This window comes from Coloeus monedula (assembly GCF_965178545.1).
Source record: "Coloeus monedula genome assembly, chromosome: 9".
Classification (NCBI taxonomy): domain Eukaryota; kingdom Metazoa; phylum Chordata; class Aves; order Passeriformes; family Corvidae; genus Coloeus; species Coloeus monedula.
The window spans coordinates 18,019,165-18,037,355 of record NC_138789.1 but is presented as its reverse complement, the minus strand read 5'-3'; the positions used below and the strand labels follow the sequence as shown (position 1 = coordinate 18,037,355).

The following is an 18,191-nucleotide window of genomic DNA, read 5'->3' as shown; positions in this document are numbered from 1 at the left end:
GAGTCGATTTGAGCAAAACTTTATTTGTACCCTAAAGATCTGGGATTCAAAAGAGATTTAATGGTTTTTAATCATTATTTCTTTTGTATGACATTTATTTCAAAGCAGTAGTAAGTTTTTTACAGGTACTACCTTTTGTATCTAAAAGTTAAATTTATAAATACAGTTTCAGGCAGGGTTGATTATCTCTTATTTATAGCAGTTAGATTTGATTTCCAAACATAAAAACAGACTTGTTTTGATCACTCGTACTTTTTCTTCTTGTTTCCTATGGAGCAAGGAAAAAAAGTCCTAACTTTACTTGAAAATCATGCCATTCTCAAAATGAGTTAGAGATAAATTGTGCAGTAGGGATTAAGTAAAATGGATATAATTCATTATGCAATGTTGGGGTTTAACACAAGGAAACCAATTATTAATTGCTGAGAAAGAACAATTATCAGAAATCTGCCACTTGCTGCCTTGTTAGCAGCCTAACATTTTAATGGATTACAAGAAGTAACCTGTTTATAAAAATGGAGATTTTGAATTTGTATTCTCCTTAGTTTTGTCACTAATGTGTGAGCTGTGTAACATAAGCCTGTTTACTCCTGTTCACAGGTAACAAAATTCATAATTAAATGTGTCCTACACAGTTTCCTGCCTTTCTTAGCAAGGGTCCAAGGATCACGTGGATTTTATTGAAGTGCTGAGGAAGTATGTCCATAACAAACACATGCAATTCTTAGAAAATGCAGAGAGGTTTTCCTTACTGACTCTTACACTCAGCAAGTAGGAAGAAGCATTATTTGTAGAGTTGTCTGCCAACCATATTGCACAAGTGTCACTCTTTAAATGTTGTTAGACTTTTTAATCCTTTATTGGTTCTTTTATTGTACTAGGAATCCATAAGTGAAGTTACAAGCTTGCTTTCAACTAATTGTTTAACACTAAAAAATTTATCGACAACTATAAAATATCACACTTAAGCTGAAGATTGTTTTTTGTCTCCTAGGTTGTCAAACTGAAGCAGATAGAACACACACTGAATGAGAAGAGAATATTACAAGCAGTGAACTTTCCTTTCCTTGTTAAACTGGAGTATTCTTTTAAGGTAGTCATTACTTTCAAAGTAGTTGTTGGGTTTCAGGGAAGTGCGTGCTTGCACTTGAGATATTAAAATGTATAACTTTTACAGTACCATAGTTCAAGTATTTTTGTTTTCAAAGATGCTTCATTTGGCACTGTTGCCAGGGCTTGAGTAGGAGTGGAGTGCACTCGTGTACACTTCATATACCCCGGTTCATCAGGTAATGATTGAAAGGATATCTCCAAATAAAAAAAAAAAAATTAAATTAAATTAAACTCGTCAGAGTTTTCTTTTGGAGGGCAACTGGAATTTGTAAAGCAAGGGAGCTTTTAGGCATTATTTTATCTTAGAGAGATACCAAAGCATGTCTTCTGTACCAATATGTAGAATGGTAAATTTGTAATTGTTCTGCAGATTTTTTTGCTTGAGATTTATACTTGAGGCAGGTCTTTATGACAGTTTTAACCATGAAGGAAAGAACTTTGAGCTTAGCTTCTAATTTCATGACAGTACTAGTCAGTCTGTAAAGAAATGGAGTAGCTTTCTAGTTTATACAGTGATATGTGCCTTCTTTTCCTTCTTTTTTTTTGTCTTTTTTAAAAATAATTTTAAATAAGCAGACATGTTATTTTTAGAGTTTTGAGGTTTGGGGCAGGGGCTGTGCAGACAAGAATATCTCAGGTTGTCACATATAAACATTTAAGAGTTCAAAGTCTTGCCTGGCAGTAGGCATCTTACCCTCTCTTCCTTCAGGTCTCTTACACACCATTCTGCATCTGGACCTCACTAATTATGTTTATAATTTGCTTTAAAATAGATTTCTTGAGATATGTGATGGTTTTTTTGCATCTTTTCAATAATTTATGCCCATGTTGCATTATATTTGTCAATGTCATCGGATGGCTACAATTTTTCATTTTCATTTATTAATAAAATGTACTCCACATAGGAGTTATGGAGACTATAGTATGCCTGATACGTATTTGTGTGTGTTTACTAGTTTCCTTGATTTCCTTAGGACAATTCTAATTTATACATGGTAATGGAGTATGTTCCTGGTGGAGAAATGTTTTCACATCTAAGAAGAATCGGAAGGTTCAGGTAAGAGTATTAATGACATTATTCCTTTAAAAAGGCTTAATTTGCTGATTTGGGAAGAGGGTTTTATAAATTTTTTTAGCATTGAATAAAAAATTCTGAAGGGTTAAGTGCATTTAATTTACCTCTTGTTCAGTGGATTTAAATTAGGCAGTGAAGAACTCCTAATTATTTTTCAGTTAATACAGGCATTTATGATCTGTGCATGATGGAATCTTGGAATTCCTATACATATTGTCACTGAAATTCATGATAGTTTCTAAAAGTAAAATTTGAAGTCAAAGCTCTGCATCGTGGGTTACGTTCATCTTGATTTGCATGTGTATTTTAGCTGCAAGACTTAAATTTAGGGAATGCATGTATCAATTCTGAAAATGTTTGCTTTTGCTTTTTCTTGTTACACAGTAAAAGAACCAGTTAAAAGGTATTTGATTTGTGTGTCCCTGACAGTTAGGTGGTTGTTTCAGTACCTTAGCATAGCATTGGGGTACTTAATATTCTTTTAATTCTTCACAGTGAACCACATGCACGGTTTTATGCAGCTCAGATAGTGCTAACATTTGAGTACCTCCATTCATTAGACCTCATCTACAGAGATCTAAAGCCTGAAAATCTTTTAATTGATCAGCAAGGATACATCCAGGTATGATATTCTTCATATATTTAGGGAGTGAAGTTTCGTCTTGCAGTGTAGATTTAGGTAATTCGAGAAAATGCATTTTGAATAAATGGTCTGAAGCTGTTTGCCATGTTAGCATGTTTGTGTGGAGCATTCAAATGCCCTACTGCCTAGTAATGGTTAAAACCTTTGGGTTGTACTTCCTCTGACTAAAATTAAGTATGCACAGTAGAGCTGTCTGCAGTTGAGCCAGTTGTCAAAATTTCCCTTGGGGTCTGTGGTGAGAAGTAGGTGATTACATGGCTCTGTTCATCTGACCTATTTTATACATCTGCCCTAGAACAAGATGAAAGGTGCCCTAAAATGTCTGTTTCTCTGCATTGTCTGTATAAGTAGTTTAAGAAAACCAGCTTAGATATTAAACCGGATGCTATAGTACTTAATGTCCAGCAGATGAATCCCACCCTTGGAGAGTCCTAGCCTTCCCAGCACATCTGGAGTGTGAGCTGAGTTGAGGTCAGATCAGCACTGCAGTGCTCAAATGACAGCTTTGGTTTTACAACAGCCTCTCATGGGACATCCTCATCTTCCTCTTAGCTCTTACGTTTTTAGCTAAATGGGAAATGGGAAGGCAGAGTGCAGCAATAAGCACTCTGCAATGCTGTGCAGTCCTTAAATTGTGGAAGTTCTTCTTTCCTCATTGTGTCACCTTTTGCCACAGCAGAATCTAAACAAGAAAATACATAATAAAATGTTTGAGAGAAGTAGAAAGGATTCATATCTTATATGTCGTTTATAACTGTAAAATAATTTTGCATGGAGTGTAAGATAATACTGTGGGGAGAGATCAATACAAGTTCCTTTAATGTGGTTGGGCAGCACCACTAATGTAAAGCTATGACTGGCTTACTCCAGAACTGGCAGCTCTCTCTGCAACAGTATGTTTTTGTGATGGTGTGGCAGAGGGAGGTTTGTGTTCATATGTTGATGCTGCAGCTTCAGCTTCAGGGTTTTTTTGTATTTTAAAGCCATTACTGTTTGTCCCATGTCTGCAGCATATTTTTCGTATGTAGACTGATGTGCATTCCCAAACACAGAAATGATTCTTTGCTGGCTGAAGCTAGTCAGCACGTCACCCACTCTGTTCAGTTCCAGCTGTTGATGCTCTTGATTCTACCAAAAATGAAGAAAAGCTGCCTTGCTAGTTTGAAGTTTGGCTTCATTAGTGGCACTAATGTACAGCAACATCAGCACGGGTTATTGTATAATTAGTGGCGATTCTCATTGTGGTGCAGTATGTTTTCTCCGGGAATGGGTTGAAATTGAAACCAAGAAGGAGGAAACAAAAGAAACAGATCCCCAAACAAGCATAGACGTGGTAGCTTGAAACTGATGCCAGAATTTCACATGTAATACCTGAGCTCTGTATGTATTCCACAATAAGGTCGAGGAAAAATCACAGAGAGTCGGATATTGCATACAGAGCTCTGAAAACTTACTGTAGAAAACAAGACAAGTGAAATGAAGAATTTATAATATTCAAGTACTTGCCATTTGTGGTACAATTATTGCTACATTTTCCCCCCAGGCCTCAAATAAACAAACTTGACTCTGGTGATGCTTTCAAAGATACTCAGAATCAAAAGTTACTGGAAGACCTCTTTCATGTTGTCTTATTCCCACAGTAATTTGACATACGACCTTTATACACTTATGTAATAAAATTCTACATTTACAAGACTGGGGGATATATTGAACCCTTTTTGTGATTCATTTATTTTTTAACTAAAGGAAAAGATAAATATCTTATTTATGTTCTTTAAATTTTCAGCATTACAAACAGTCTCATGTTAAAAGTGTAAGAAAAATTAATAACGTAATTGCAGTACATGTGGAAGATTAGTAAGCCATAGTTCCCACTGATTTTTAAATTATAAATAGAAGCTGGTGTCAGGGTGATAATACATATTTTGTGTTCTTTATTAATTTTATCATGAGACCTTCTATTTATCTGAATTAGAAGTACCAGGAGGACTGACTAATAAAGGTACATCTGACTAGATGTGATTTGAGAAATAATTTTTTCCCCTGTAAAAAACGGCTTTCCAAAATATATCCAGAGCACTTAATTTTAGATTTCTTATCGCGATGCACTTACAGTCAATTTATTTTTCCCGATGACAGGTCACGGACTTTGGCTTTGCAAAAAGAGTAAAAGGCAGAACTTGGACGTTATGTGGGACTCCAGAATACCTGGCACCTGAAATAATTCTCAGCAAGGTACTTTGTCTTGTTACTCAGCCATGGATTTGATGTAGTTAAAACTTCTCATCCAATTATTAAGCTCTGGGGGATAAACAATTGCTGATACTTCCAAAAATCAAATCTTGACTAGTCAGTTCTTTAGAAATTACACAAAATGAAGTCATTGCATTGTAAATATTCTTTTAGTATGTCAAAACTTGTGCCAAGTAAAGAATTTTCACATAACTGTACAGAACTTTCTACATATGCTTGCCACATAACTTGTGAGGGGAAAAAAGATCTGTAATTAAGTTATTTAACTAACAACCTTGCCAGAACAACAGATCTGAGTGATTACATTCTGAAGTGTTAACATACTAGAAGAGGAACTCCAAAGGTAACAAGAACTCCATATGGGATGAATCAGTAGTCATTACACAACTAGTTGCAGAGTTTTTCAGTTTTAAGGCAGTTGACATCAAATCAAACATAACAATCCACTGGTTTTACATCTAAAGTACGTGCAATCTAAGCTGACTGTAGATCTGTTTGTCTACTACTTGCACTAAGTGTTCCAACATAGAAAAGTTATTATTCATCCTATAGCTGTTTAACTGTAGCACTGCATGTTTTGCAAGTGGAAAATGTAGAACTGCTTATGCTATAAAACAATCGTAGTGCATAATGTTAAAGTAAGCATCTAACATATGGTTTAATTAAATACCCTTTGCAGATTGTCAAAAATGAACAAAAAATACTTCTGTTTGGGGAAAAATGTTTCTTATTTGCGTAGTTTTTTTCCCCTGTGCGGCTAAAACAGCAAAAGAAATTGCAATGCATCTACTACAAAGTCTTCATAATAGGTTTTTCCTTAAAGACTGACTCTGAGCCCTGAGCTTTGTAAAAGGTCTCAAAGAAAATACATGAAATGGATGGGTTTGGTGGTTTCTTTGTCTTTCATAACACTGAATAGGACCTACTAGTGATTGAAGGTTCAGGCTTTTAAGATCAGATCATAAATGACTATAACAGCTAATTAACTAAACTTCCAAGCTCTTGTAGCTCATTAACTATCTATGAAACTGAATGTTCCAAAATGCAGATAATCAAGCAAAAAGGTGACAGTGTACAATATAGGAAGTGCTGTTATATATGTTGTTGTAATGAAATTTCCCTAAGCTTTGAAGAATTATCATTCTGTAGCAAGATTGTTTCGATTTCAAATAAATAGAGAAATTGTTCCCATTTCTGTTACTTAGGGAGTCTTGTCACTTGTCAAGAGTGTAAAGAAATCACTGACACTCATCACAGGAAATGTGTGCAAAATGCTTCACTTCCATCAGTGTTTCCATCTCATTGCTGTATTAGGTTTCAAGTGTATTGCTCTTGGAATCTGTGAGTGCCAATTTGGTTGGAGTTAGGTTGTAAGTTCTGCATTAAATGGACAATAATGTATTTGCTTTCTTTGTATTCCATAAATATACAGATATATACTGAAAATTTTAACCTGTGTTAGAAACTGTACTAACAGTGGCGTGTTTCATTTTATTCAGGGTTACAACAAGGCAGTGGATTGGTGGGCATTAGGAGTGTTAATCTATGAAATGGCAGCTGGATATCCCCCATTCTTTGCAGATCAGCCCATTCAAATTTATGAGAAGATTGTGTCTGGCAAGGTGAGTTAAGGCTCTGGGTGTTTTCACAAACGTAGTTGTTTTTGTAGAACCTGTGTTTTGGTGGAGGAGATGCAGAATTTACTGGCCACTAGACAGTGAGCAATCTGAGAAGGACATAGGAGAAGTTGTAATGTACATTTCATAAGTGCAGACATTGTTATTTGAAAATCAGAGTTATAAAAATCTGTTCCCTGCCTTCAGATTTAAAATGCAAGTTACTAAATGTACAGACATTGTGGTATTATATCCTTTTATGCTTGGATTAAAGTGATCCAATGACTATTAACAACTACTTAGCTGTGTGCTTAATTTGCCTAGCTACTTTCTAGAATTTTTTTTGCAATTTTTGAGAAGCCCTGGAGAGTTTCCATCATTCCTAGTAGGTCTCTTTACTTCCACAGTTGTGTAGCTAGATATATCTAATGTTCATTTGGCTTTCATTGTTATATAAAATTTTTGAAAAGTGTTTCCAATGTTTCCCTTTTATTTTTCATTATTCCCATTTTATTTTTCATATTTGCTGCTGAATAGCACCAAAATGTAATCATTCTGGTGTTTCTTCTGCCAGCCAGTGTTGTTTTTTTGGGCTCACTTGATTTGTTACAGTTGTTCTCTTCCTTGGCCCTACATGGACGCACGCTGTGCTGCATCTCAGGTGCCTCTGTAATTCTAATCAAGGGCAGTACCTCGGTAGGCCTGTGGTGCACTGCACTGAGGTTGTTTCATATTTAAATAAAGAAGGTGGTTGGTGGTTACTCTTTGAAAGGTTTTAATGCTATGAATCTTCAGCTGTGTCCATGAATATATGGGAATTAATTTACCAAGACATATTTTCAAAGAAATCTTTCTCTTCTAAACTAAAAAAAAAAAAGTTGGGCATTTTTTGTATTTTTATCTAACTGGCTTGACATTTGTACTGTTGATCATCTACCTTTTTTCTGAGTCCATGGAGGGACAGCTGCAGAAACAGCACTGGATATCAACTCTGGAAATTCTAATTCGATCCTCAGCTAGCAGTTCTTTATAACCTGGGGTCTTTCATTTATTCTACCTCATTTGCTTAGTTCTCTGCTTAAAAATTTGAGTTAGTATTTCCTTACTTCTCTGTGGTCTAGATATTATAGTCATTAAAACCTGTGAATTTCTCATAATCTACAATAGAACCATATTGGTAGGTAAACTGAAGCAGGTTCCTTGATAATTGGACTTCTTGATTTCTTGAAATGTTTTTATGTTAAGTAATTCCATGATCTGTATTTACATCATAACTGATCAGCTGAATATTGGAAGTGTCAAACACTGGGACTATGAGGATGACAGACACAGCTTTCTGCCTGCTCTTTTCCCCTTCCTTCTCTCTGCCATCTCAAATGGTGTCAGTCGATCATTTGTTAGTAAAACCCTTTGTAATTACATCCCACGAATCATCTTCAAATATCCTTTAGCTCAGTTTGAATGAATTGCAAGTCACTAGTGTGCTATCTTCAAATAGTGCTGTTATGTAAGACTTTTGATGTTTGGTGCATTTAGTTACCAGAAACAGATTGCAGAACAGCATAAAGTTCCAGATTGACTTTTCATATATGATTGCTGAATGTACAGTTATTTCAGAGCATATCTATATTTTTATATGCTGTGTATATGCTATATACTGTGTCTCCTCTGTGTGTGTGTGTGTATAATATAAAAATTTATACCTAGAAAATAGCTGAGAATGTCTTGAGATGATGTGTTGGTGAGACACCAAGTTGAACTTATCTTTTAGATCACTGTTACATTAAATTAATATTTTGCCTCCTAGAAACTTCCAGTTCAAGAAATGGTAGATGGGCAATGTAATGCTATTGATAAAGGCTTTGTGAAACAGAAATACATGTGCAACAATAATCATCTGTCTCTTCATGCATTCCTGATTGATTTGGTTTTAGAAGAAAGACAGAAACTATTGCCCTACTGTTTCCTTTTGTGTGAAGTTGTTTCCCTTCACAGGGGAAAGAATCAAATCTGTATCATGTTTTTTAATGTTGTGGGTGTATAATTTTAGGTGAGATTCCCATCACACTTCAGTTCAGACTTAAAGGATCTTCTAAGAAATTTACTCCAGGTAGATTTGACCAAACGATATGGAAATCTCAAGAATGGTGTAAATGACATAAAGAATCACAAGTGGTTTGCAACTACAGATTGGATTGCCATTTATCAGAGAAAGGTAAGACCCTTCCTGATCCTTCAACCTTTAAGAGGTTGAAGTAAAATTTTTAATTGTTGTACTTATTTTTTATTTCCTAGATCTGTGACTTGGAATTGAGAAAGGGTGAAAGTAGTTTAATCTTTTAAAACTCCAAAGGATATGTATTGATTGAGTTATGTTTGTTTCTTTTGGGTATTTTATCCTGGACCTCTGTGTACATTCACGTTCTCTTTAACACACATATTGTGTGTTAGTCTATTTCTGGATTATCTCAGGATGAGGCATCTCCTGCCTCTCTCACTTTTTATTTAAACCCTGCTATAGTGGCATCTATAAATACTCCTCCACAGCAGAGATGAATTTGTTTTCCTTTCCAGCCAGCTCTTAGCACTCAGACTGTGCTTCAGTGTGGAGAAGCTCAAGCCAAAGCTAGAGCCTTTCTTTTTTCTCCTAAAGCAACCTGCTCCCTCCTTGTTCTTGCTTTGTCTTGATACTGTAAAAAAAAGCTAGAGATAAATGATAATATTTAAAGAAATTGGTTTGAATTTGAAATGCTAACAGTCTTGACTATAGAGGCATGAACTTGCTGCTGTAACAGCAGTATTTTAAGGGCCAAACCTAAATACCAACAATAGTTTATAAAAAGAAACTGGTTGTTTGGCTACACAAACTGACAGTACAGTTGTTGAATTATTCATTAATGTATTAATTACTAGAAGACAGGGTACAATTAACGCATCCTGTATTCCTTGCATTAAGTATAGATATTTTTAAGAAAATATTCCCTATTGTAGAATTCTAATTATCTGTTCTTCGCTTTCTTAATGCCTCTTTGCAAGGCAGATTTATATGCCCTGAGCTTCATTTGCCAGTATGCTGTTTGGGAACACCCAGGTCCCATAATATTAAAGCAGGTGTTTTAATACTGTGCTAAATATTCTTAGCATTCCTAATGTACTGCTATAGTGAATTACTTTCACAGAAATAAGAAATATTTTTAAATGTTAACACGTAGTACAGTCAGAATAGCTATTACTAGATTTAAAGGGTTGTGAAAACTGATGCCAAATAAGTTTGAAGCTTCTAATTATAAAGAATAAATACTCTAATACTGAGGGTCTGAACAACAGCATGGATTGTAATATCATTCAAGTAGTCATAGAAATACAGCAATAAACTTTCGGTTAATACTAGTTTTTCACAGTGGCTGTTACCACAACATGTATTCTCCTGAACAAACTTAATGTTCCTTGGCAGCTAATGTCATGTGAATGATTTTTTTTTTTTTTTTTTTAATGCTACAGTCATAAGTAAACCAGTCAATTACTAAATATTTCGGATACAGAATCACAAAATACGCTGAGTTTGAAGGGACCCACAAGAATCATCCAATCCAACTCCTGGCTCTGCACAGGATACCCTAGGAGTCACACCATGTGCCTGAGAGCATTGTCCAAAGGCTTCCTGAACCTGTCAGGCTGTGATCACTGCCCTGGGGAGCTGTTCCAGTGCCCAACCACCCTCTGGGTGAAGAAGCTTTTCCTGATGTGCGCCTAAACCTCCCCTGACTCAGCTTCAGGCCATTCCCTCGGGTCCTGTCACTGTCACCACAGGGCAGAGATCAGTACCTGCCTCCCGTTTTCCCCTCCTCAGGAAGCTGGAACTGCAGTGAGGTCTCCCCTCAGTCTCCTCCAGGCTGAACAGACCCAGTGCCCTCAGCTGCTCCTCACACGGCTTCTCCTCAAGGCCCTTCACCACCTTTGTTGCCCTTCTTTGGACACTGCAATAGCTTCATGTCTTTGTTACCTTGTGGCACCCAAAACCACCCCCAGGACACGAGGTGAGGCAGCCCCAGTGCAGAGCAGAGCAGGACAATCCCACCCTTGCCCGGCTGGCAATGCTGTGCCTGATGTCCCCAGGACACAGTTGGCCCTGCTGGCTGCCAGGGCACTGCTGACCCAACTTGCCATCAACCAGGACCCCCAGGTTTGTTCCACAGCACTGCTCTCCAGCCTCTTGTCCCACAGTCTGTCCAGACATCCAGCGTAGCCTCATCCCAGGTGCAGAATTTGGCACTTTCCAATGTTGAACTTCATACACTTGCTGATTGCCCAATTCTCAAGTTTGTCAGGGTCTCTCTGCAGGGCCTCCCTGCCCTCCACGGAGTCAACAGCTCCTCCCAGTTTTTTATTGTCTATGAACTTACTTAGTATCCCTTCCATTCCTGCATCCAAATCATTTATGGAGATGCTCAAGAGCACAGGGCCAAGGACTGAGCACTGCAGAACCCCACTAGTGACAGGTCGCCAGTCTTATGTCACCCCATTCACTGTAACCTTTTGTGCCCCACCTGTGAGCCAGTTGCTCATCCATTGCATGATATACAATCAAGTCTTCCTTTCTTTGTGTGTTTTCATATTTATTAACACACTGCCTGATAAGATGATTGTACTTAGGGCCAAACAGGTATTTCCACTATAAACCAGTGTTACCTCCTGCAATCTCTTTAGAGATTCCATAGTGAAGATAATAGGGAAAGGTCTGACATGTCTCATTTGAAAGTGTTCTAAAGTTCAAGCAGTAAATGAGGTATTTTCTGTGCTCTGAGTTTTGTTGTAAGAGAGTGACTGAAAGTCAGTTTAAGAAAACAGAGAGAATTCGGATAATGGTCAATGTGTGGCTTTGTAGGCTAGGTATGTACATAGACTGTGTGCTCACTCAGGCTATACTGCTAAAACGTGTATGTTGTTTCAGGAACAAAAGGATATACACATGGCAATTGCACTCATGAATGCACAAGTTACTGTTTCTTCTTGGCGGTGTATAATGTTATTGCCCACAGTCAGTGGAGTTTAATTTGTGCTAGTCTGTGCTGTACCTCTTCAATTTACTGATCTACACACATGACACACCCCCCCACCATCAGCAATCTACCTGGTTGCACAATGTGGTGTGATCCTCTGCCTCAGCTGCAGCTGGAGCTGTGCCTGTCCTGCTTCATTGTCGCCCCACCATTCTACCTCTGGCATACTTATTCCTTGGGATGTTTGGCAGAGACATACTTGTCGGATTACATTGTGTTTCCAGGTTTAAATTTGCATCACCTGCACAATTTTGTTGTAATTTTGCTTACCTTATGGTACTGTTTTTGAGTGACTCCTTCAAGTCATTGCTTGTGTCTCATTGTGGCCTAGTTTGGAGAAGGCTTTCAGTTCTCACCTAGTTAGGTCCTAGGAGGAACTTCATAAGATATGCAGAACAAATTCTTTTACACTTGCGTTAGGTTAATTTTTATTTGGAAATAGAAGATTATTATTAAGTAGGAAGGAGAGCGTTCCAAACTTCCCTAAGACTTTTGTGTAGTGGTGGTGGCCATCAGTGTTCTCCATGTCCTGTGCTAATGAGCTGGAAGGAGCAGGATGGCCTCTGCAAGGAGAAACTAATCTTTGTTTGGAAGTGTAAGTCATTTTTAATGATGCCTGTCAGCAAGAGATTAGTCTTTTTCAATTTAGATTCACACATCTAGGCCTGTACCTTCTTAGGTTGGTTTTATGAGCCACAGCTTAAACCTGTAATACCTGATTTCTTGGCAGGATTTGAAAAGTAATGGGAGTATTGCTGTGCTCATCATTACAATGCTAAATCTACTGGTATTAGGCCAGTAACATTTCATGTGCCTTTTTGTGTCTCCCACCAATACAGGTAGAAGCTCCATTCATACCAAAGTGCAGAGGTCCTGGAGATACCAGCAACTTTGATGACTATGAAGAAGAAGATATTCGTGCGTCTCTAACAGAAAAATGTGCAAAAGAATTTGCTGATTTTTAGTAGGAGTAAGAGGACAAGATGACATCAGGGCTCACATTGGGATCTTTGCACTCTGTTAACAGATGAGGTGGAGCTGAGACCATCATATGTCAAAACAGTTACCTAGTTACTTCATTCCACAAAGCTGACTGAGGTCTTTATTGCCATCTTCCATGTGTGCAGTTTGCACCAACCCTTCTAACTAGGCACAATTAAGCAAGCACTGTTTGTGCAGTAACACAGAATAATAGACCACTTTCCTACTTAACTTTGGTTTCTGTCGTTCTTTGTTTCTGTGTATTGTTCATTTTCCCCCTTTGAAATGAAGTAGTTTTTTACCCAAGAATGCTCCATTTTATTTTGAATAATGTATTATTTGTGTGAGTGAAATGGAAGGTGTTGCGGCTAGTGTGATTTAGACTGAAGTGAAAGATAAATGTTGCTTCTAGTCTGTGCCAGCCAATAATTCATGTCTGTCTTGTGTCTGATGCTACAATTTATAATAATTTTTTAGTAGCTCAGACTAAACCTAGCCAACATTTTTAGCATTTTTGAAGGTAGTATTTATCGCCATATAAATGTCTGCTAAATTAACTTAAAAACATTTTTTTCCTGGAGGCTGACCAAAATTCAGTAGAATCAATTGGATGGCTTAAGTAGGGGACAGTAGCTAGACCCCGTGCCTTGGTTTTCTACATCCCTGCAGTTTTCGTCACTGCCTCCTTCCTTTGTATTTCCCACCTAGGCAGTAGGCAAATTGCCATAACCAGACTGTACCATGGAAAGCTTACAGTCTCATGAGAGGGAGTAATTCCATCTGGTCTGGATTTTGGACCATATTAAACCAAGTCAACTTACCAGCATTTCAGTTGGCAGGTATGAAATGGCTTGTTTAAGATCAAGAACCCTAAATTCTTAAAGGAAGTTTTGGTCAGTACTGTAGAGAATTCATTTTGATTCACCTTTTCTTCTTTTTTTTTTTTTCCTAATTTTTAAAAAGTAGCCAATGTTTGGGCTCCCAAAGTATTCCTTGCTTCAAGCCTTTTTTGATTAAAAAAGGCATCCATTAGAATAAAAACCACCATGCCACAAAAAGCAAAATGCGCTCTGCCATTAGCTATGAAAAACAAATGGTTTAGCAAATGCAAAATAATGTTCTAGATGCATCGCTGGATGAACACGGTTATTTTTTGTTAGCTGTTAAGAATAAGAGGTTATTGCCAAGTTTTTATTCTGGTATACTATATTAGTAAACTGAGGATGGAGTACTGCTACAATCATTTTCTTTTTAATTACAGCACTTCATTCAAGAAGAAAAGAGATCAAGTTTAAAAACTGCAACAGCTGAGTTTATTTTAGTTGCGTTGTGTCTTCATTTCTAACCTACTTTCTTTCAATCAATCAGAATGTATGGTCACACAGATACAAGTATTTGGGTTTAATTATGTTTTGTATACTCTCACCAACTGACTTAAAAGGTATTGCTACCATGTGCTAGCTTTGGGCACTTTTACACATTTATTTCAATGTTAATAATCAGCGGCTCAGCACTTTTTTCGGGGTTGCTTTTAAACTTATTCATAGTAGTTTTATTTGTACACTTGGTTCTGGCTGTCTCAGTGACCTGTCTTAAAACAGCACATCTAAAAGTTTAAACTAGACTCATGTTTTATGACAAATTTACATGCATACAAGGATGAATTCTTTTTTTAAAAAATGAGCTATATTGATATATGGCCATTGGATTTCTTTGAATGCCAGTGCAAATAAACAGCTGGCATTCCTTCCTTTTAATCTGTACGACACTCCTAAAAGAAAAGCCTTTGTAGACATTTTACAAAAGAGTATGAAACATACCACCCAATGTTCTGTATGTTTAGGTTGTTGAGCATTTTTGCACAACGTCATTAGGAGGCTGACACTGAATGCAGTCTTTGTCCACCCATATTTACATACATGCAAGAAAAGTATAAGATACTTTGCTGTAGCAAATTTTATGTAACAAAGATATATCGTCACATTAATAAATTTAAAGAAATCCTTTGTATGAAAATGTTAAAATCTTTTGTATTTCATTTAGACCAAGGACATGCTGCTGTATGCTAGCTGTATGCGATAAATTCTACAGTAACTTTGTTGTCGTTTATGAACTTTAAAAGATTTTAATAAATGTTGGAGATCACAATTTGATTCTGTTATGATTTTAATTTTTAATCATTACATTTATAGTTCTAGGAAGGTTCAGAGATTTTTCTTTTCTGTAAAATACTGTAATCATTCATCTTGCGTGTACAATAAGACAGAAGTCTAGGAAATTGGTTCTGACATGTCTGTCTGATATCCAGATTAAATTCTACACGAGCATAAGTGGAAAAGTCATCATAATGCCATGATATTATGCTATTTTTTAATTTTATGAAAATCCTGTTAGAAAGTAAAACACTTTTCCAATATGGCATTATAGACTTCAGTATGGAAATGAGATTCTATTTTGGAAAAGGAGGGGAAGTGTGCAATTTCCAAGGCATTAGTGAGTACATTTGACAATGTGAGTATTATACAACCCTCTCATTTAAACACAGTCATGAAATATAACTACAGAATATTATGTTACCTGTATTTAATTTGAAAAATCCTTTTCACAATATGGAAAAATTGTATATCTATGACAGTAGAAGCTTGTTAATTTTACACATTTGAGGAATTAAGTGTTGAACTATATGGTATATTTTAATTGTACTCTAGTTGTATGTAACTTTCATTTCCAACATAAAGGATTGTATCTCATTAAGTAAATTGCTTTTTTTATTATCTTGTCAGTTGCATTAAAACCCTTATTTTTAAATCCTTTAAAGTATTTTACTAATTTTTGCAAATAATTAGATGTTTTTAAGTGCTGCAATAGTGTGCAATAGTAAACATTTATATACAGAAGTGCAAATTAAATTATGTACAACACTTGTGCTGCTTCTTTGTGAATCAGAATGTTGTATAATGACAGTTGTTGCACCTCCCCACACGTGAGCAGGGTTTGAGAGCAAGAGGAAAAGGTTGTGAAACGTATGAGTTGGGACGCATTAAGCTTTACACTAAACCTTTACACTAGGGTGTCTGGAGAAGGTGGTGTGGAGAACATTAAAGGCACTGTGAGAAGTCTTGAACTTCTCAGACAATCAAAAGCAAGCAAGGTGATCATTAGCTTCAGTATTGTTTGTCTTCATATTATTTTCATTCAGACTCGATGCTTTTTATTAAAGATAATTGCCTGTTTTTAAACTGTCTGCAGATCCCGCTGTACAAACTTTGTGCTGTGTCTCATTGTGCTGTGAAAAACTGATAGAAGTAAAGACTGTTCATGGTCTTGGCTTTGTCTGTCTTGAGGCTTTTTCTGCAAGTGGTGTTCAGAGAGGCTTCCGGTGCCTGCTCTGTAATGCAGCTCCTCCTCTTCCCGCTGTCTGAGCCGAGCTGTGGCCTCTGTGCTTCTGCTGCTGTACGCCTGCGACTGCAGTGTTGTGTTCTTGGTTTCCTGGTACTACTGCTACATTACATTTTAAAGACCTTTGTACTTTTTCTAAAGCTGAGCTAAAAAACCTGTGAAAATACTGTCTTCTGCTTTTACTACAGCTCCTAAACAAACACAGCATGCTGAGCCACAGATTTGAAGGTGTCATTAAAATCTGTTCTTCTGATTTGCTGCATAAGGAGGATTTATCCCAGATCAGAATTGAAGAACCATTCCATTAGAAACTGGTAAAAAACCAATTCTGTTCTCCAACTTAGGTATATATAGCTGATCTGGATGTGTTTAATGATATTTAAAAAAAAAAAAAAAAAGAGTTTGACCACCACAGTTTTACAAGTGTGGGTCTTGCATACATTTTAAAAATGTTTTTATTGGAAGGCTTGAGGTATTGAATTATTTAAGGTCTCTGACAGAAAAGGTAAAATACGAGCACCTAACATCAGGCTGGGCAGTAAAAGGGTTAGAGCTCCACAAGGATGTTGAAATGCCTTATAGATAGTAAATGTTTGTCATCTTATATAGGGATTATGTGAAGTGTTGGAATTTTTTGAAGTATAAGATGGGTACCTAGAGGCAGGACAGGATCTCAAGATATCTTCCCTTTCTAATTTCTGAATTTGATGACGAATAAAAGTATGAATTCAATCGGAGATCTAGTCACATTTTTACCTTTTTTTGTTGTTATTGTGGTTTGGATTTGGGGAGGGGTATCATATGACAAGAAGGGATGCCTGAAGGAAACTTGCAGATATTGAAAATGTATTTTATTCTTATAATTGACTACTACAAAAAGTAGTCCCTCAGTGGGATGAAAACAGCTTGAGGTTTCTATGAAATCATTGGGATCAGTTCCCAACAGTGTTTTCAAGGTAAAAATTCCTTTAGAATCCTTACAGCTTCATTGTGCTGTTCCCTCCCTTAGAGGGTCAAGTACAAATGTCTTTGCAAAAACGTATTTCTAAGAATTGTGTATGTGTGTCTCTTTGCTTTGAAGCTTAAAAGCAACATACTTGTGATGTTCATTGACATGAGCTGCTGGTCAGTGAAGCACAAATGGAAGAGCCAGTGACAAACTTGCACATTTCTTACTGATGCTCAGCTTAGAGGTGTAGATTTTGATGGATCACACAGTGGCAATCTAATGTCTGATGGCAAGGTTGCAGCACAAAAACTCTTCAGGATGAAAGGTTGCTGGAGTTTGAGAGGGAGGTCAGTGATCTGTTCCCATCTGTACACAACCACGGTGACAGGTGTTTTCCTTTGCTGGGAGGTCGTTATCAGAAACTTCTTCCTTTGCCTTTGCTTCCAAGGCACTGTGGACAATGGGAAAGGACACAGCTGCAGCTGTGTTGACACAAATGGAGCAAGGTCTCAGCAGCCTGGCAAGCAGTGTGGTATGTCCTGAGTGTGTTCAGTAAGTTCCAGGAAAAATTACTGCTGACTAGGGCAACAAAGAGAAAATTGGAGTGATGGAAAGGCTTGGTTAACTGAAATTCTTCCCCCACCAAGGTAATTTGATTCAATTGAAGAAAAAAAATTATCCAAGACCTCATTTCAATTTAGTGGTGTATTAATGCTTTGGTCTACACAGCAATATCACAATACCAGAAGTATTGCTCTTTACTTTGTATCTACATTGCTACTTTGAGTGTATATGTAGTTATCTAAGTAACAGTTCAACAAAATGAATGCTTGATTGGGATGTTCCTTCAATTTCTCCCATCTTTGCCATCGTCCTTCTACTTGATGTTTGCATGGGCTGGGGATCTGAGTGTCAGGATTCCATTAATGATAGGTAACACCTTGGATAAGTAAAACATGATTCACCTATCTCACAGACATGTTAATTCAGGTTAAGCTATCAATATGTAATCATTTTATAAATGCCCAGTGTTTATAAAATACCTGTTTGCAAATGCCCCCCTAAAAAAAAGGCACTGTGTGTCCTCAGTTAATACATTATC

General features: G+C 36.9%; 1 protein-coding gene across 1 annotated transcript in view; it reads left to right on the top strand.

Moving 5' to 3' along the window:
- PRKACB (protein kinase cAMP-activated catalytic subunit beta) overlaps positions 1–15,662 on the top strand; it is a 67,765-nt gene extending 52,103 nt beyond the window's left edge. Inside the window, exons 4-10 of the mRNA XM_082287273.1 lie at positions 995–1,093; positions 2,088–2,170; positions 2,684–2,810; positions 4,971–5,066; positions 6,584–6,706; positions 8,751–8,915; positions 12,600–15,662. Coding sequence (XP_082143399.1) covers positions 995–1,093; positions 2,088–2,170; positions 2,684–2,810; positions 4,971–5,066; positions 6,584–6,706; positions 8,751–8,915; positions 12,600–12,725 — 819 coding nt within the window. The 3' untranslated portion in view covers positions 12,726–15,662. The remainder of the gene's footprint in view (positions 1–994; positions 1,094–2,087; positions 2,171–2,683; positions 2,811–4,970; positions 5,067–6,583; positions 6,707–8,750; positions 8,916–12,599) is intronic.
- Positions 15,663–18,191: the final 2,529 nt, after the last annotated feature.